At 37.1% G+C, this 21,307-nt stretch overlaps 1 protein-coding gene across 2 annotated transcripts in view; it reads right to left on the reverse strand.

The window, feature by feature from the left end:
- Positions 1 to 7,253: 7,253 nt before the first annotated feature.
- The window catches only part of atrn (attractin), a 205,123-nt gene continuing 191,069 nt past the window's right edge, over positions 7,254 to 21,307 (reverse strand). For both annotated transcript variants that reach the window (XM_051951584.1, XM_022191616.2), the window contains exon 29: positions 7,254 to 15,072. In XM_051951584.1, the coding sequence (XP_051807544.1) occupies positions 14,948 to 15,072 (125 nt within the window). In that variant the 3' untranslated portion in view covers positions 7,254 to 14,947. The remainder of the gene's footprint in view (positions 15,073 to 21,307) is intronic.

Below are 21,307 nucleotides of genomic sequence, written 5' to 3' on the forward strand. Positions count from 1 at the left end.
TGGATGGTACATTTAAATGTCTATTATTAGTGTCTAAAATAAGCAGACATTCTACTATTTTCTATTGTTCTAAGTGTCTACAACTACAAAAATAAATAAAAATATAAATTAAATGCTGGTTGCTCTTGTAGATTATTAACCTTCATTTTTAAACTAGTCAGCAGCTAATGAAGCAGAAAAGGAGTTCGATAAATGAGCATTTTCTATTATACTATAGCATGATGCTGTAGGAGCCGATGAGAAATATTTAAACTTGTTTGGTAAATTCATAACATTAACCTTATTTTTATATTTGAAACTAGCTTGTCTCTGAGTCTGTTGTTTTAGAAATGCTGTAGATAAATAAGTTTACACGGAGCTGAGAGGAGGCTGATGGAGATCATTAAAAACACACAAGTGGAGCTCAGATCAGAGGAAATAAGGTAATACAAACTATAAATATAAGCTAAAATAAGCTACTACAAGTCAAAGCAAGCTTTAAAAAAACAAGCTAAGCTAATATAAGCCTAAACGAGATAAATAATAAGGAGTTAAACAAGTTAATATCAGCCAAAACAAGCTAAAATAAGCTAAGAGAAGCTAACTTAGCTTGATTAAAAGCGTCCCCAGTCTTCATATATCGCTGTTTGTTATTAAATATAAGCTGTTAAAGCACCAGACTACTTTTAAACCAGCTACACGAGATGAAATACAGTTTTCACTATGAGAATTCAGCACCAGAAAATTCCCAGGATGATCAGAAAACATGAAAATTCGAGTGAACAGTGAAAATACGGACTTACCGGCAGGTGAATAATCCTTCTAGTAGCTTCCACAGTGAAATCCGGCCGCGTAATTAAAACGTAAAGTAACAAAAACTATCTTTTTTGTTTTTAAATTGTGAATGACAAACAACAAATAAACTTCGCTGCCCACCTGCACACGTAAGATGGCGCAAGTTTTCTTAGTCGCTGCCTGACTGCAGTGTTTAGTTCTGCTAGGTGCTGCCACCACAGGCCGACGGTGGTACTGCAGCTGAAAATCAACAGGAAATCATTTGTACAAAAGTTGTTTTTTTTTTAGCATAGGTATTTAACATCTATCGATTCACCTAAAGTCTGACCAAAATAATCCAAAATAAAAAAAACTTCCACAGTTTGATTATAGTTACTAAGAAGACTGTCAACTAACATGTAATATTGAATGAGATTTATATAAATATATATTTTTCTTCATGTTCTATAATATATTATGTTGTGGAATCTGATATTTCACCACCATAAATATAGTCAGGTGAATTTCACAAAGGAAATAGCAATTTAGGCGTAGATTTTTTTACTATACTACTTCACACCTCCCAGTATAGTTGCAGTTTATACTGATTCATTTTAAGCCGTTAAAATAATAAAAAAAAGATTTTAGTGGCAGCATTAACTGTTATTACTCACCTTTTCAAATTAAATGGATGAAGTTAGATTACTTCCATTTACACACACACAAAACACTGAATGCAAACAAACAAACAAAGTTGCTATTTTTTTAATCACATACTACACTAATATTCAAATTAGCTAAGTGAATCTGTATATTATACATATATTAGGGTCTTGTGTGCCTATATGGCCTAAATATTCACATTAGCGAGGTTAAATTTCAAATAAATGAATTTACATATTAGATCTTAGCTTTAATATTTAAATTTACATAAAAAATAATATTGCAGAGTTTTATAATTCAGATAAATTTGCAGTTTATGTAACGTAGTAGGTTCTTAACCCAACACTATTGCTCATATGGCAGATTAAATTTCATATGCATGTATTATTGCAGGATCTTAACCTTAATATTTAAATTAGTCTGGTAAATGTACATAACAAATAATACTGTAGCATCTTGACTTTAATATATAAAATATTCAGGTATAGCTTCATTATTTATAATATTGTAGGATCTCAGCTTTAATAAGATAAGATGAACTTTATTGATCTCTTTGGGGAAATTTACATTCAGATTACTTCTTAAATTAGTCAGGTCAATTACCATAATAAATATTATTGAAGGGTTTTACATGAGCTTAATGTTTAAATAGTTCAGGTAAATTGTTATCGTATATAACGCTGTCGGGTTTATCCTCACTGCTGAAACTTGTTGAGTAACTTCTTCACTTTAATTTTATTTCTCTGTTAGAAAGCGCTTCAGCTAATGCCTGTTATTTACATATTATGCACAAATAAAGGACTTAACTTTCATAATCTTACTTTGTGAAGACCCATAACATTCCATAAAGACTTACTTTTAATAATAATGATGCTACAATAATAATAATCATAATAATAATAATAATTTTAACAAAAAGTCCTTAGTAAATGTTATTATTACTATTATTATTATTAATAATAATATTAATAATGTATTTTTGTTTATTTTCATTAATGATGATGAATAATAACATAAGAAAATAGCATTTGATAATTTATTAATAATAATAATAATATTAATAATAAAAATATTTTTTAAAAGTCCTTACTAAATGTTCTTCTTGTTATTATTAATAATTCATTTTTATTTGTTATTATTAACAATAATAAATAAAATATACAAAAATATTAATACTTTATTATTATTATTACTATTATTACAAATTATTTATTTATTTATTAGCAACAACAATGAATAAAACAAGAAAAATGATATACTTTATTATTGTTATCTATTATTATGAATAAAAATAACAAAAAGTCTTTAGTAAATGCTATTATTGTTATTATTATCATCATCACTACTACTACTGTTACTACTACTACATCCTTTGAAGAACTGAAAAAATATATAACATTTAATAATTCTAGATTAATTTCACTATTTACTGATAAAGATTAAAATGATTTGTTTAAAAGTTTTACACCAGTTAATAAATATAAGTTGTCAATACCGTACATTACAGGGATTTTGGGCGACATCTTTAATTATTTTTAGCTTTTTGTTTGTTTGTTTTGTTTTGGATCTCCTCCCGTAGATGAGTCAACAGGTTCACCTCCACATTCTGGATTTACTGCAGATTATTAATTCAACATAACAAGTAGCAGAGAAGGAAAAAAGCAGCATCATTATTCAGAGTGTGACAGCTCCTTATATAAGATGAAACGGGGCGGACTCCTCTGAGAAATGTCGACTAATTGCAATAATGCTGTCAGCAGGAAGTTAAAGAACAACAACAACAAAAACACCGAGGTCTGTGACAGGAAAACACAAATGCAGCATTTCTCTGAATTACATTTCAGCGTGTAGCCTCTGTTCAGCAAACGTAAAATACGACAGAGGGGATTTTTTCCAGACGTTATTGCCCCTGACAGCTCTGCTGAAGAACCGAGCGAATCACACATAATTATATTAGAGCGTTTGATGGAAGCAATAAAGACGAGATGACCTGAAAATGGGCCAGACGCATGGAAAGTCTGCAAACACTCCGAGATGGAGGGAGGAGGAGGAAGATGGTTAGATAATAGAACTGTAGTAGAGGTGAAAAAATATAAAGGAAGAAGTTCATTATGAGAACCATCAGGAAGGAGTCAGTCAAAGAATCAGAGACGAGAAAAGGAAGGGAGGAAGGAAGGAAGGAAGGAAGGAAGGAAGGAAAACTAAGCATCTGTTTACTAAGAACAGAGGAAGAGGAGGAGAAAGAGAAAAAAGTGGGAAAGAAAGAAAGAAATGAATTAAGGAAGGAAAGAAAAAGACAAAAAGAAAGAAGGAAAAAGAAAGATAAAATAGAAAGAAAGAAAGGAAGGAGGAAAGGAATGGATGAATGAAGGAAGGAAGAAAAAAGAAAGAGAAAGAAAGAAAGAAAGAAAGAAAGGAGGAAGTAAGAAAGAAACAAAGAAAGAAACAAAGAAAGAGAGAAAGTGAAACAGAAGAAAAGTGGATGAAGGAGAAATGAAAGAACGATAGATAACATAGAAGATGAGTTAATGAAAGAGCAACAAGGAGTGGAGGGAGAGTAGTGAAAGAAAAGAAGGAAGAAAGTTAAGAAGGGAGGGAAGGAGGAAGAAAGAGAGAAAGAATGAATAAATAAGGGAGGATGATAAGGAGGATGGAGGGAGGGAAAAGGAAGAGGAAGGTCACACAAATGAGAAAGAAAGAAAGAAAGAAAGAAAAAGAACAAGGTCAGATTTCAGGGAAGAAAGAGAGAAAACAGAAGGAAGACAGGAAGGAAAGAGGATAAGGAAAGGAACAAGATGGAGGAAAGAAAAATAACAAATGAGAAAGGTGACAGGGATGGAATTAAAGGATGGATGGATGAGAAAATATGTGAGAAGTGGAGGTAAAGCGGTGACAGAGAAGAAAAATGAAAGATTTGGAGGAGAGAAGGATGCACGAGAAAGTAAAAGGATGTAGAGTTAGAGAGAAAAAAGAAGAGAAGGAGATGGTGTCACAGTCCTGCCTTCTTCTTTCCCCTCTTGTCCTCTCTCTCCCTTCTTTTCTCCTCCTCTCTTCTTCATCTTCTTCCCCTTGCTGTCCTTCTCCTGTCTCCTGCCCTGCCTCTTAGCTCCGCCCCCTCTGTGCTGCTGATCTAGACTTATTGACACCAGCTGCAGTGGGAGCACATCTGGGCCAGACAAACAATCAGGGGCAGATAAAGCCCGACTTGCCCCGTCACTCCCCGCCGGTTTATTGCTGCTGCTGCCTCCCGTTCAGCCACCTGCCCTGGCTCTGCTCCGCTTCTCCCCTCGCTCGGACTCCCGTTTGTAAGTCGAGTTGTCTTTTGTTTCATAAACTCTTGTGTCGAGCACCAGTCTGCTTCCTGTAGTGCCTGCATTTTGGGTTCAACCTTCCCCGTTCCCCCACAGATGGAGTATAAAGAATAAAAGAGGAAGAAAATGACAGATATGAAGGATGGAGGAAGAAAGAAAGAAGTGAGGAAGGTAGAAGGAGGAAGATGAGAAGGACATAAAGAAAGAGAAGTGGAATATAGAGAAGAGAAGAAAGTGAAAAGATTTGGAAGAAGGAGAGAGGACAAAATAAAAGGATGTGGAGTCAGAAAAAAAGAGGAAGAAACAGAGGAGGTGAAATAATGAAAGAGTAGAATGGGAAGGAAAGAGGAAAGAAGAAGGTCAGGAGAGAGAGAAAGGAAAATGAGGTCGTACAATGCAGAAAACGAGAGGAGAAAAGTAGAAAAATGAGGAGAAAAGAGCAAAAAGTTGAGGCACAGAGAGATGAAGATGAAAGGAGGAGGATGAAATGGAAATACATCAGATGAGTTGACGAGAAGAAGAGATGGAGGTGAGGACGGGTGAGGAAAAAATCAGAACAAGAAAGCAGATGTGGAGAGAAAAGGAGGGATGAGGAGATGAAAGAGTGACGACGAGTGAATAATTACAGGTGAGAAGATTCTGCAGCCTGAAGCCTCCAAACATGAAGCAGGCAGTAAAAATATCCTCCATCATTTAGAAACCGGCCTCAGGGAGCCTCTGTTTACTGGAGATAATCCTCCACGTTTGTTTCAGACGGAGCGAAAGAGTCGCAGTCTGACGAGACAACAAGGAAGGGACTTTAAAACACCTGCTGGATCCTCCCAGGAGCTTCAAGATCAGGTCTGTGACCTCTGAGGATGAACATGCAGCATCTTCAGAGGGGGAATTCAGGGAAACCTTCACTGGAAATAATAAAATAAAATAAATAAAAAAACCCTGGAGATCTTCAAAAAGTGTTAGAACTTTTGAAATGCTGTCAAATAATTAAAATAATGAATAAAATAAATATTTATAAAATATTTTTAGCTCATTTAAATAGAATAAATCTGTCATTTCACAGTCACATAATGTCAAAGAATAAATTATTTAAAAAAAATACAGATTTTTTATTTTTGGCAAATTTTTTTGACATTTTTGGTTTGTTTTTCTTTTAGATCACAGTCAACATGCATTTCTTTTTAATTTTTAAAAAAAATATACCAAATATCAGTAATTAAATAATAAATTCAGTTAAATCTGTGGAATAATAGTTTAAAAATATTTTACATTTTTAATCTCTAATATACGTAATTTCTCTTTGACATCATGGAAAATACCTGTAAAATAAAGACATATTTTGCTGATTTAAATGCAGTAAAAATTAAATAATTTTACTTTGAAATGCTGTAAAGTGACTAATTACCATAAAAAAAAACAGATTTCCGGTGCACAAGGAAAATAATATGGAATTAGATATTATTTGTAATTTAGCAAACTATTAGAAAAATCTTTTGATTTCTTTAAATCTATTTAGATCTATTTGCATAAATCAATCAATCAGTCAGTCAAACCTGTATGTTGCAAAAGAATTAGTAACCATTTATAAATTTAATTTTATATATTTTTAGGGGGTTTCTTTTACTTTCTTTTACTGATATTTGCTAATATTTTAAAAAATTGCATATATTAAGTGTTGACAAATGGTATATTTTTTAAACAGTTATTTTACAACTTTCCCTATTTTGGTGAATTACAGATGATATCTAGTGAAACTACAGAAAAAAACCATTAACCTACATGTTGACTGTAGAAACAAACGAGTCAAAACTGTAAGAAAACAAAAACAAACAAAACATCCACATCAAAAATCCGCACAATTACAAATAATTTGTTCTTTTATGATGCTTGATGGTGAAGTTTAGACTGTTTTGCCGCATTTAAATCAGCTAAAAATGCAATTATTTTTTGTCATTTTACAGTTTTTAATTGTTACAGCACTCCATAAGCTTTTAACATATCTTTCCTGCACTTTTGCTGCCATTTTTCAGGTTTTTTTTTTATTTTTTTATTTTTTACTGAATTTATTTTATTTGAGTGACAGAAATGAGAGACTGAGAATGTGAACAGAACACACTGGATTAATAAAACAAATGCAGCCTATTTACCAAATAAAATGACCTCATCTGGACACCAGTGGAAATAGAAAATAAAAAACTGGCCTCAGCTTTAGCACCACTTTCCACTAATGAAGAAAAGTTTGCCTCCAAAAATGGAATTTCAGCCATTTTTGATCAATTTTGCACTTTTAATTTCACTTTCCTGTGTGATGCTGCTTCTGGTTTTGAGGCATAAATTCCAAAACTTCATCCAACTTTGAACAGAAAAAGGGACCCAGTCGTCGTCCTAATCCATCCTAAAGTTGATTTTTCCTCTTTTTTCAACAGGTTCCATCACTTTAAAGCTCAATCGCTGCTTCTCAAAGCATCAAAGACAATCAGTTTGACTTGAAAAGACCAGAAACTGTGCCAAAAAAAGACAGCAAACGGGTGGATTTTCACATTTAATAATAGACAAAAATGTTCTGTCATTCTTTTTATGTACATCAGTAAATTACAAGGTCGGTAAGCTATTTATCCTCAAGTTTTACACGTAGGTTTTCGTCAGCTTCTAGTAATGCTTGTTCATCTTAACGCTGCTGCCTTACATTACAAAATATGCTATGTACTGTAGTCACGTTGTTTAAAAGCCTGGAGAGATTTTAAATGATTCCTCTTTTTTTGACGTTTTGTTTTTTTTAAAACCATTCAACAAATTATTATCATTCACAATACTTCCTCATTATTTACAAAAAAAGAGAGAGAGAGGAAAAAAAATGAACAGCAACTGCTAAATTATACATATTAACAAACTACTTCCTCAATATATATATAATGCCGCTATACAAAGAAAAACAACAAAAAGAGTAATGCCTTATTTTACAATGACCTTATTCTGTCGCGTCAAACCGGTGTATTAAAGAAGCATTTTAATTACACATTAATGCTGCCAGTGTTGGACAAAAGGAATCTACTGTGAATATTAGCTCACTTTATAAATACGCGTGGTTTTTTTGCTGTACATTTCTATGGGTTAATACAGAGATTAATGAGCCGAAATAAGGTCACTGTAAAGTTAAAGTGTTACCCGATAACGTTTTGAGGCTTGGAAAGCAGGGTGAGATTTCAAAAAAATAAGAAAAAAGAAAAGCTGCCCATCTCTTTAAACACCAGGCATACGGGGGCAGCGACAGTGTGCAAGGCTCGCTTCCCTTTTTGCAAACGTCCGACGCTTGCCCCGCTCCGATATTTTTGCCGCGTCGCGTTCGGGCGTCGAGAGGTAACCGCGTGGAAAATGTGAACTTCAGGAACCCTCGTTGGTTTCCGTAATGCGACGCCGGCGCGGCAAACGCTGGAAAAGTTTGTGTTTACCAGCAGAACGCAGGGAAAAAGTGGAAAAGATTTAAACCCCCGTGAGCCCAAAGTTCTCTCCGTTTGTTTTGTGCTCTTTAAAGTTTTTGATTTGTCACTTCTACGGCATCTAAAGGAAGACTGGGACGCACGCCGCGGCTGGAATTCGTCACTCATTTTCATTTGAATCATCATTTTAAACCGCTTTTCCTCGCATTCGTAGATGTCTAGAGATCGCCAAGGAGCGTCCACAACACATCATGGCGGCGTAAAAGCAACTTTAGCGTTTATAATTTAACATCAGCAAAGCTAGCTCGCTAACTTTTCCCGCAGCTGCTTCACAATAAAAGCCTTCCAGTGGAAAACCCAACATGAGAAATGCTCCATTTTTAAAAAATCTGAAGCAGTTAAAAGGTGCCCAGTGGAGTTTTCGCTAATGTTTACGAGCACATTTCTGTCACTATTCTACTAACCTACAGGTGGCAGTAATGCATTAACGATTTGCCAGCAAAGGGAAGAAGAAGAATAAAGTAAACTTGGATGGAAGCTATGCAGGATTTAAAGGTCCCATATGGTGAAAATGTACTTCTATTGTGTTTTGTGGTTGCTTGAAACTTGGTCCACCAGGTTTATTTACTTCCTCGAGCTAATTCTGCTAACTCTTAGCCATTAGCTCACAACTAAGTTAGTAAAAAAGCTGTTTTCAGTAACACATCTTGCCGTTTCTGTTATCAGACAGCAAAAAAAAATGAGTGAAAATGGGTAAAATGCAGCATTAAGGTTACACATTAACAGGAAGTCGCTTCATTTACAAACTGCTGCTCCGCGCCGCTAAATGCTAAACGTTAAATGAGGTAAAATCAACAAATGTGTAGTGAATTTGTGGATATTTCCACATCAGATGATGGTTTAGATGGAAAGTTAGCGGCAGTAGAAAACTCTACATAGATGCAGAGAGAGTTTTCTTCCTGAAGGGGGTGGGAATAGCAGCAGCTTATTGGTTTTTAGAGCAAAACAGCCTGTTTAAAAATTGAAATTAAGCATTTTTATGGTATTTTAAATGAAAAACTCCAAGACATACATTGAACAAATGCGAGACTTCCTTTAGTTTGATAAGGGGCACAATACGGGACCTTTAAAACAGTACTAAAAGGGATTTTGTGAAAGTTTTATGAAGAAGTTAATGCTTGAAGTGTGTTTTCAGGCCTCAAAAGTGCATTAAATGCATTTAAGTGAACAACACTGATCGTAAACGACAACTCCAAGGGGGCACCTTAACATTAGTGTGATGCAACTGAAAGCAGATTATAAAATGAGGCAGAAATCACCATTTTGCCAGCATTATGGGTTGGCCAAGTAGGACCACAACAGTGCAACAGAATAAACTGGCTCTTTGGAGCATTAGTGTGGCTGACTGGACGTCTTTTCAGGTTGCATGGAGCTAAATATGCTACCAACGTGTTCACAGGCCAGAACCATGATAGATGTAGTTATATTCATCATTACCAAGCTATAAGCAACAATATAGTGTTTTGTTGTGATTTTAGGTCACTCAGCTCTACTGTTCAGGTGCAACAGGACACTCAGTCACCTCCTGCCCACGCCGTCCCGACAAGACGTCTAATCAGCGGAAAATAAATGAAAACGCCTGTGTGGGAGGACCGGAGGTGAAATGTGCCGGATGAATGTTGAAACTGCGATAAATTTCCCTAATCGCTTTTCAGGTGGCGTTGACACAAGCTGGCAGGAGGCTGCAGATGTGGGTCAAACAGCGAGTAAATGTTGGGTGTTTTTACGGCTGCAGCTTTGAAAATGGCCGAAATTAACGAAATTAAAGGTTTGTTAAACTAAACATCCCACAGATAGTGGATTTATCTGAGCCACTGGACTCTTCTTTGTACCGTTTTCCTCAATGCAGCTTCCACACGTTGGGTTTTCACGATCTTGGAGTCGACGTTTTAACCCCTGCGTCGCCCCGTCACCCTGAGAAACCGACTTCCAAAACGCCCTCGGGTGTGTTCCAGTTCACAGGTTTACCTTGGCTGTACAGACGGTTTTCATTTTACATTCATTTAGAAAAAGAAAGCAGCAAAAGCAATCTTCTCTCTTGGTGAATTGTTACTACAGTGCACTGAAGAGTTTCTCTGCGACGACGAAGACGGTTAGAAGCTTCGTCAATAAAGCGGACCGATGGTGTTTTGTGTTAAATGGAAGCGGGCCACAGTGGGGAATGAAAAAGTCGGAGAAAATCAAATCTATGAGGAGCTGACGGATCGCAGAGCGGCTGCTGATGCTGCGGAGGACAAAGGCCTGGTGTCACATTTAGACATGGACTTTCTCGTTTCTTTTTCTTTTTCTCATCAGCTCAGGGTCGCAACTTTTTTTTAGCTTCGTGTTTCTGTAAAGTCGGACTTTTAGGTTGAATCTCATGAATGAAGCCTCACAGATTCACCAAATGCATGCTTTTTTAAAAAAAACAACTTTTGGCATCTTTGCAAAGTGAATTTTTGTATCATTTGTGCAGAAGAAAAGTCTATTTTCAACTGAATGTCATGAATTAAGCTTTGCAAATTAGACTAAAATACTTTTTGAAAAAGTTGGCATCTTTGCAAAGTGAATTTTACTCAAATCGGTGGAAATTGTATCATTTCTGCGAAAGAAAAGTCAGAATTTTTTAACTGAATCTCATGAATAAAGTTTAAATGATTCGCCAAGTAGACTAAAACAAATATTTTTTAAAAAGTTTTTGGCATCTTTGCAAAGTGAATTTTACTCAGATCAAAGTTGTATCATTTCTGCAAAAGAAAAGTCTGAATTTTAAACTGAATCTCTTAAATGAAGCTTCACAGATTAGCCAGGCTTATAAAACATGTTTTTTTTTTTTACTTTCAACATCTAGGTAAAGTGAATTTTACTGGAAATGGTGTGAAATGTGCTAAAAAAAGGTCTGAATTTTAACCTGAATCTCATGAATCAAGCTTCTTCTATTTGCCAATTAGACTCGAACTAATTTTTTTTTTAAACTATTGGTCTCTTTGCAAAGTGAATTTTAGTTAAATCAGTGGAAATTGCATCATTTATGCTGAAGAAAAGTCAGATTTTTAAACTGAATCTCCTTCATGATACTTCATTAATTTGCCAAGTCGACTAAAACACACGTTTTTGAACTTTTGGTCTCTATGCAAAACACATTTCACTCAAATCAGTGGAAGTTGGTGTCATTTCTGCAAAGGATAAAGAATATTGCTGCCTTCACAAAGCCACAGAAAAATGTCCAAACTGCACACATGATTAGGAGCCAGGTCGATTACTGAAGCTGATATTTTGTTTCTTTCTATCAGATTAGTTTTTAACCGTTTCTCAATAACAAAAAATGTTCAAAAATGTGCTTTTGTTGGCTGCACGTCTCAATAACAAAAGCTGGAAAGTTTAATTAAACATTAGAGGAACATAAATTCAGGGATTTTTTCTGAAAACTGACACCAAGATTTTCAGTTTTACTGCAATTTTAAATACTTTTTAGGTGCCTTTGAGGACTAACAATCAGTCAATCCCTGTGCAAGATTTTTGGAATTTAAAGGGACCTTTAAATGATGTTTAACTACCAGAAAAAAATGACTTTAGTGTTTTAGGTCAAGTCAAAGAACTCCTGCACACCTGAGAAGCAGCGACAGGTTAGTAGAAAATTAAACAGTTTTTTTTTTTTTGCCGCAGGTCGACAAACTTGCCAACAATACAGAACTAATTTCCTAACATTCTGCTAATGACTGATAATTACTTTCCACCATCCAGCTTTTTAGCAGAAACGATAAATTGAAACATCAAAGCCTGAAAGTCAGTGTGATGGAGGAAACGGCTGATAACAGAGTGAGGCGCTTCGACTCGTCGCAGTTCTTAACGTCGCTGACTGCAGTCGCTCTTTGTAATTACGGAATGTCAACTTTGTTCATGCTTTCTGCTCTGACCTTTTCCCGGTGCAAAAAGTTTGCCCTTTAACCAGGCGGCGAGCAGTTATAGTAGGCCGAGCGCATGTGGGAACCTGGAACTAAACACGATGAGCTCTTTAGGGCAAGAACACAAGTTATTAAATTGTTCTATTACTGCACTTCTCACAGAGCGGAGAGTTAATAACCTTGCGAGGCGGCAGGAAGATAAATATTTTCGGCCTTTCAGTCGGACCCTGCGAAGACGACCGCCGAGGACGAATGCGAGACCGAAGGAGAGAAGAGGAAACAGATGTGGCATCTCTTCTAAAAGCAGCCGGATTACATTTCTAAGCTGTTTTTCAAACTAGCAGCTTGAATTTTATCCTTTTTTAGTGTTTTTTTTTTCCATTCAATGTCGACACAACAATAAGCGGCGCTGCTTTAAAAAAAAAAGCGGAGCAATGATTTTTAGATAACAGCGGGTAGAAAAACAAGATAATCTCTTTAGAGAATGTGATGGAAATGATAGTTTAGATAGAAAGTTAGAGGCAGTAGAAAAGCCTTTCATGTCTGTGGAGGTCTGCATAGACGCAGAGAGAGTTTTCTTCCTGAAGGGGGCGGGAACAGCAGCAGCTCAGTGCAAAACAGCCTGTTTAAAAATTTAATTTAACCATTTTTGCGGTATTTTAAGGAGAAAAACTGCAGAACAAACTGTAAGTTCACATATCTTGACTTATCTCCTGCTCTCTGTGCTCACATAATTGCGTTTTAATACAGCTAAATATGCAAAAAAGCTGTTTTCAGTTACATATTTTGCTGTTTGTTGTTAGACAGCAAAAGAAGTGTGAAATAATGAGTGAAATGCAGCATTAAAGCTACATGTTAACAGGAAGTCGCTTCATTTCCAAGCTGCTGCTCTGAACCGCTAAAACACTGATGTTATAATTTACCAAACACGAGTTAAAGCCAATAAATGTGCTGTGAATTTCTGGATATTTCCTTGTTAAATGATCGATCGAAAGTAAAAGAAAAACTCTTTCACATCTGTGGAGGTCTACATAGACGCAGAGAGAGTTTTCTTCCTGAAGGGGGCAGGAGCAGCAGCAGCTCATTGGTTTTTAGAGCAAAACAACCTGTTTAAAAATTGAAATTAACCATTTTTTTGTGATATTTAAAGGTAAGAACTGTAAGATACATATTGAGCAAATGAGAGACTTCCACTAATTTGACAAGGGACACAAAACGGGACCTTTAAAATAGTATTAAAAAGTGTTTTTATGCTTCAAAAGTGCATTAAATGCATATAAGTGAGCAACACTGATCGTAAACGAAAACTTCAAGGGGGCAACTTCAACATTAGTGTGATAAAACTGAAAGCAGATTATAAAATGAGGCAGAAATCATCATTTTGCTAGCATCAGTGCAACAGATTAAACAGGCTTTCTGAAAAGTTAGTGTGGCTGATTTGACATTTTTAGGGATGTGTGGAGCTAAACCGCTACAAAAGCTGAATTTATGCCATTAAAACAGGCCAGAATTATGTGTTGACACAGAAGTCAGCAGCGTTGCTTTTAAAAACAAAGAAGTGGAGCAGTGATTTTTAGATAAGGGCAGGTAGAAAAGCGAGATCATTTCTGGAGAGAATGTGATGGGTTCTTTTCATTCTTGTGTTTTTGGCCCCAGAATTAAGAGTTGGCCGATTTAAAAGTCCTCTTTAAGGAAACTGACACCTCCGCTGCTGCAGCTCGACTGTAGCTGCATCGATGCGACCGTCGCTGCTGCAGGCGGCTAATTGGGCGTCCGTGGATAGTTCAGGGACACGGAACAATCGCGATCGAACGCTGGACTTCCTGGTGGTGCATGCGTTGCATTTAAGGAGCAGTAATTAGAGACAATGGATTTCTTATGCAACAATTAAAGAGCTGGACCTTTCCTCAACCTAATCACTCCAGTCAATCAGCAGATCTACAGGAAGCCAAAGGGACGAGTGTTGAACACCAGAGAGGATTTTCTGACCACCAGCTGCTTCACTGCTGCACCAGTGTGTGCGCAGAGCCATTGACTTTCATTGTAACTGCAGGAGTAATTAGCTGGAAAAAGCCTCCGTCGTGCCGGGGAGCGAGCGAGCCAGCAATGTGGATGAGATGTTTCTGCGGTCTCGATTTGGACTCGGCCAGATGGGAGAAGCCGAAGCTGCAGAAGACACAGCGGCCGATTAGAAATGTGGCATCAGTTGGGGGGCCTCCTGCAGCGGATCCTCGCTAAAGGAAGACTGAACATGCTGTTAGTTTTGCTCCGAGGCCGAAGAATCTGAAGCTACAGAATGGGCACGAAGGGGAATGGAAAGTCGCCGTTTACTGGAAGTGTGTGTGTGTGTGCGTGTGTGTGTGTGTAGCTGAGCGTGTCCAGTTTGTTCCTGCCTTCGAAAAAACGAGACGATACAAAACAAAAAAACAATAACTTAAATAAAAACGGTTGCAAAGTCTCTGGATTTTTCAAAAAACTATGAGACAAAGGATGTCTTCTAGCAGCAAGCCGTGGCCGCCTCGACTCTACCGAGGCGGTGTCGACGAATGTAAAATGTTCTTCGGTGGGGGGATGGGAGGAGTCGGCACCTGCTCCCTCCCTCCGTCCGTCCGTCGCTCCCCCCTCTCTCCGGTTTCTGTCATTCAGTCCCGTCAGGAGGAGAGGGAGGCCGCCGAGGCTTCAGTCCGCCAGGCGACTCGGCCCCTCGCCTAAAATGTTCCAGTCCTGCGTCCCAGCATGCACCTCTCCCTGCCAGTCCGTGAGGGAGGGGGCCGAGGCGGGGGGCTGACGGGAGGGCGCCGGGTGCTTGGGATTGGTGGAGGAGGACGGGAAGGGGGCGTGGTCAGATGCAGGTGGAAGGCTGCGCCGTCGGCTGCTGCTTACGGTTCCGCAAACCTCCGGACTTCTCCTTGTAGCCGACGCACATCTGCTGGGAGACGTCGACCAGCGCACTGGCCACCGCCAGACCTGCACACAAACAAACACAAACACACTATTAGGTGCTTCTATTATTATCGTTTTCACATGTGGATCGACCTCCACAGAGTCCAGACTTCAGCCCCATTGAGAATCTTTGGGATGTTCTGGATTTTGGTAGAAAATTAATCCAACTCTGGACAGAAATAAATGCTGTGACTTTGCAGAAGCTTGTCGAACTGATGCCACAGTCAATGTGTGTCGTTCTCAGAGCTAAAGGTCCAATGAAATATTAGTGTGTGCGACTTTTCTATTGGATGGGCAGTGTATTTTACAACTTAGAGGAACTGGTTTCCATACTTGTCGCATATTTGCTCCGTGTAAACACTGCCTGCAGTTCATCCCAAAAATCATTAAATGGTTCATTTAGGCAAATATTTAACTATAGACATGTAGAATAAAGTGATTTTGACAAAATACCATAATTTTAAGCTTAGATCTGGTTAAGTTTTCCAGGGAAACAGCAGATGAGTAGTTTAAAGTCCATCAAAAAGCTGCTAATTCAATTATTCCTTTGATTTTTGCAGTTTCCGGCTGTGATAAATGGTGTAATTTGGTGATTTTTCAAAGATGACAGGCCTTTCTAACCTACTGGCTTGGGTTAATGCAACTTTTTATGATCAGTCAGTTATTTAGTTCACAAAATCTCTGGACAATAGACAACAGAAGGTTGGAAATCACTACTTTAACTGTTAATAGATTTAGCTGATCCATTTGCACACTCAAGCTGTGTCCCAATTTCACAGCATTCACTAATAATAATTGTGTGCGACGGGTCGATACGAGCAGAAACTTCGACTTGTCACAGTCGGCGAGGTCCAGATGTTCCCGGCAACATTAACAATGGCCCTGGTCTATTCAAGTGCACCAGTAAGTAATTTCAGTTTTTACACCCATGCTTTCCCTCCTGTGACATGTCAAAAAATCTGCAGTGAAAAAGCTCCGAGTAGAAAAGAAATCAATGCGCTCTGAAACAAGGAGGAAAAAAGACGCAGTGCGTGCACGGAGACGTGTCAATCACACTGTGAGGTCTTTGCAAAGACAGCAGAAACTTTCTTTAGATGTTTAGCAGACGGATAAATATATATATATATATATATATATATTTTTTTTTTTAGGAACTTTTCTGGAGTCTTTCGAGGATCTGCAAGTTTAAAAAGAAACATCCAGTTAATTCAAGCGTTTGTACAGTAATTAAATCTTAATTGAAACCTCTGTCTTTGATAATTTTCTCTACTGCACATTTATTTTCTCCAAATTAGAAGAATCTGACTGAGAAATCCGTTAACATTAGATCATCACAGATGAGATATGGATGCATTAAGTAGTTTGTCAGCCGCAGAACGCTGAAATGTTTACTTTTACTCTGCAAGATGTGGCTCTCATTAAATGTTAGTCACTGTGGTGTAGAATATTGAATATCAGGGCATAAAAATTTGATTTATTGTGAGTTTTTATTTGACAAGATGTTAATTGACAAGATGTTAATGATGAATTTGCACTATTTCTTTGTACATTTTTACCAAAAAACTATTTTTAATGGCCATTTTTCATAACTGCTGCCAAAAATTGCAATCATTTCAACAGAAATTAATTAATTTGGATCCTTTTTCAGTAAAAAACAAACAAAAAAACACAAAATAAACTGAAAACAAAACAGAAATAGTTAAAATGTATCATTAACATTTCTAACACAATGTTAAGCCAACTTTTGTCTCTTGTTTATGTTATTTCCTACTGGACAAATAAAAAATTCACTGTCAAAATTTGATATTTGTAACTTCATAAGAAATATTTGTTGTGATATGCTAAGCTACATTAAGATAAATTAAGCTAAACTAAGCTAGGATGAGTTGAACAAAGCTATAATAAAACTTTAAATCATTTTTGGCACATGTTGAAAAACACTGAATTTGATAATCCTAATTCTATAATCAAATAAATTTAATATGTCATATATAAGATAAGTCAAGCTAAGTTAACCAAACTTAACAAATTAAGCTAAACAAAGCTAAGGTAAGATAAAACGTTATTCATCTACAAGGATTTACTTTATGTATTTTGCCACAGTGAAAAACACTGAATTACGCTGAATTTGATAATCCCAATTTCATAATGAAAAATATTAAATTCTATAAGCTAAGATAAACTAAACTGAGCTGAGATAAACTTTATTAATCCCAAAGTATTAACATTTGCCAGTTATTGAAAAACAAAACTTCAAAAATTTGATCATCATTGATTTTTCTTTCCTTCGTGATAAAAGCTAAAATAAAACTTTATTAATCCTGAAGGAAACTATTTAACTAGACATTGAAAAACAAAATACACTGAGTTTGATCATTCAAATTTTATATTTAAAAATATTTCATGATACATTTTAAGGTAAAGATGAGTTAAAATGTAACTTTAATAATCTCCAAGAAAACTATTTTTGCCAGATCTAGACAAATAGAATGACATTGAATTTAATAATCCTAATTTCATATTAATAATAACTAATTATATAAAATAAGTCAAAATAAGACAATAATAAAACTTCATTAATATCTAGGAAAATTCTTTTTCCAGATATTGAAATAAAAAACGACATAACGTGTTTGTTCCAGACAAGATTAAAACATTAAAACAATAATATTGGTAGTAGATTTAAAGACCCAGCATCAGTTATCCCCTTCTTTAAATTTAAGCTACTTATTGTTATAACTGCACTGAGTTCAAGCTGCTTTAGTGTGGAAGCCTCACACTCTAACTCCCATTCATCACATCCACCACTGGTGGAACACAGACTCGCAATGCAGGCAATCATTAACTTATACCACACTTCATTAACATTTATTAATACTCTCTGAGCCATGAAATTCCAATAAACTCCATTTACCACCAATAATGGATGCATTTACCCCGATCAAACGCACATAGCCGACGGCAAAAACAGAAACTCCGCTGGGAGCGACCGCATCCTCTGAAATCATACAGTCTTCTGTGCAGCAGGCTGCAACTATTAGCGCATTTATTGATCTAAAAGTGGGCGCGGGACGGCTCGAATCCCCCTGAAATAAGCCTCGGACACCAATCAGAGATAATCTGACCTCGTCTTGGCTGTTTGGAGAGCGGCAAGGGCGGCCATTTTGGAGAGAGCTCAACCGAAAACAGATGTGCAGCGAGGGCTGTGACGCTGACGACAGAAAGCAGCTTGAGAGTTTGGGGAAAAAAGAAAAGAAAAAGGAAAGAAATCGTGGCCGGATGGGAAACAAGTTAAAAGCATTATAACAGGAGACCCCCAAGGGCACGGAGAGATGGTAGGAACACGGCTAACATGGTCTCAACAAAAGCTGCCTGAGGGAAAGCTCCACAGAGAGCCGAGGCGGTTTTGTTATGACAAAAGGACTGTGTGGTAATTAATAGGGGCCTTAGGCGTGCTGATGGTCTGGGGACTGCAACTGTGGGAGGCAAAGAGGCTAAAACACCGCAGAAGGGAAAGAAACACTGAAAGTTCTTGTTTGAGTCCTTGAAGAAGAGAGAGCGGAAGAAACAGAACAGGGGAAAAAAAAACTGAGAAAGAAAAGGTAAGTGCTTTCAGTCCTGGAAAAGACCGATGAAGGATGGACGGATGTGAAGACAGCTGCAGAGGATGAAACACTCCACGATGATGACTCAATCCTCAGCGCTATCACAACGTCCGCAAAAACAAGACGGCAGAGGACACTTGATCGCACTTTAAGCCCCGAAAACCTCACAGACGAGACGGGGAAAAAAGAGCAGAGGCTGAGTGTGCGTTCATACAGCTTCACAGAGAGAAAAAACAGCATGCAGACACAAAGACAATGAAGGAATAGATGACAAGCAAAAAAAACAAGCTGCCTTCGTGTCGCCACAGAGGACTGTAGGACGACGGGGGAGTTGACTGGATGATCTTTAAGAATCAATACATCAAGTCAAATTAATGGCGCTACCATGAAATTATTACAGTAAACACAGGAGATTATACTTAGACTGTTTGACATGTATGATTTTCCCAGTGTTCCTCAGACATGCATAGAATATCCCACAATCCTTCACTCTTCTCTCATGTCGCTGAGGATCCCAGACGTTATTTTTCTTAATTGAACACAAGAGGATTGAAATTGTGGAGGTTTCATTTCACTGAGTGTGGTAGTCTACCCTAATTTATGAAAAACTTATTTTGTTATTTCTAAACAATGCAACTAATCAACACAAAACTTGGCACAAAGAAAGATAGATTTAGCAGAAGCATTTTACATTTAGCTAAAGTCTGCCACATTTTATAGTTTCCATGGTAGCAACAGATTTGGCGAGATACAGAAAATCTTGTGGAACAAATATCTTCAGAAGGAAAATAGCTATCAACACCAAATTTGGTGTGCCGACTCCTTATGTTATTATGTGTGTTTTAAGTAGACAATATTTTCTATTTTTGTATACTTGAATGATAACCATGAAAAGAGTCCCTTTTTTTTCTATTTATCTACTTAAAACATACATAATAACATAAGGAGTCAGCACACCAAATTTGGTGTTGATAGCCGTTTTCCTTTTGCTCAGCATACTTCAAAATTGACCGTATTGATATTTTTGGAAAATGTAAGACACTCTGAATTAACAGGATTCTTGGATAATTTCAGAACTTTCTAAAATCTCCTGTGATATGTCCTTACATTTTCTTTGGCACACCTCAAAACAAGTAACATTGATGGACATAACACAAGACTTCTGGAGAATTTAAACTTTCTAAATTCACAGCAATTCAAGACAATTTAGAACTTGGTAAAATCTCCAGAAATCCTACTATGTCTGTCCATTTTGTTCGACACACCTGAAGACTAACCATGCTGATGGACATATCGCAGGATTTCTCAAGATTTTTATAACTTTCTAAATTCACAGGATTTTGGAGAATTTAGAACTTTCTAAAATCTCCAGAAATCCTGTTACATGTCCGTCCTTTTTGGCTCAACACACTTCAAGACTAAGGATGTTGATCAATATATCCCAGGATTTCTGAAGCTTTTATAGCTTTCTAAAAATCATAGGATTTCTGGAGAATTTAGAATTTTCTAAAATCTATAGTAACCAGGCAACATGTCTGTCGACTTTGCTGAGCACACCTCAAGACTGAACATATCTTAGGACTTCTGGAAATTTTAGAGCCTTCTAAATTCACAGGATCTCTGGAGATTGTAGAACTTCTTAAAATGTTCAGAAATCCTGTGATATGTCCATCAGCAGTTTCACTGTGTTTGGGCACGATCAACGGAAAGCATGTAAAAATCAAAGCACCTTCAAAGACCGGCAGTGACTACTTCAATTACACCTCTTTCATTGATTGATTATAAAGAAGAGGACGATCGAGAACTTTCTCATTCAGTTTCTCCTCATAACAAGCATTTGTCTTTAGCTCCGTTTGCTTTGCTGGTGCATCTACAACGACACATTTTCAGTCTAGTGGAATATTTGCAGGCAGCGAGGCAAGAACTGTCAATAACATGGATAATTTCATCGAAAAACACTGCCTTACTGCATGATCCAAATCCGTGCCAAAACTTGAAATGATTAGTGTGGTAGGTTGCTGCATGGAGGTGGTTGTTCCCGTAGCAAAGTGGATTTTAGAATGGCAACACACGGATCCTACATCCACTGATTAATGGGCACACATCCACGGACTTTCAGTGCTTTACACACTTTAAAACTGCATTTTTCCAAAATAACTACACAGAATGCACAAATTTCAAAATGCTCGACTTGCATTATGACACGGGTGAAGATCTTTTTTGGGAAACCCAAAATATGTGATTTGAGACGACAGGTGTTGATGTGTGTTTAGTTTCCTGTTGACGGATGGTGAGCCAGCACAAACCGTCAGCCAAATGATGGACTGCTGTGGCTGACAGTTAAGCTAACTGGCTTTAATGAGGGTCAACAGTGGTCTGATAGTGAAAAAACAGCCAGATGAGTCTTTTTATTGATTTTTTTGAAAGTTGTTTATGTGTGTTTCCGGCCTTAACTGGCATGTATTTTACAGTTCTCCTCTTGTACGAACATTAAATGAAAATGTGATTCGCTGACCAACACTACCAGTTAAATTTAGTAACAACTGGAGCTGCTGTGTGTACTGGAGTGTGGATTATAAAGAGGCCAATGAGGGAAAACAAAAGAAAAGGAAGTTCGAAGAGGCTAAAAGGCTCAAACCTGTCACGGTCCGACT

The sequence above is a fragment of the Acanthochromis polyacanthus genome, chromosome 1, assembly GCF_021347895.1.
Source record: "Acanthochromis polyacanthus isolate Apoly-LR-REF ecotype Palm Island chromosome 1, KAUST_Apoly_ChrSc, whole genome shotgun sequence".
Lineage (NCBI taxonomy): Eukaryota > Metazoa > Chordata > Actinopteri > Pomacentridae > Acanthochromis > Acanthochromis polyacanthus.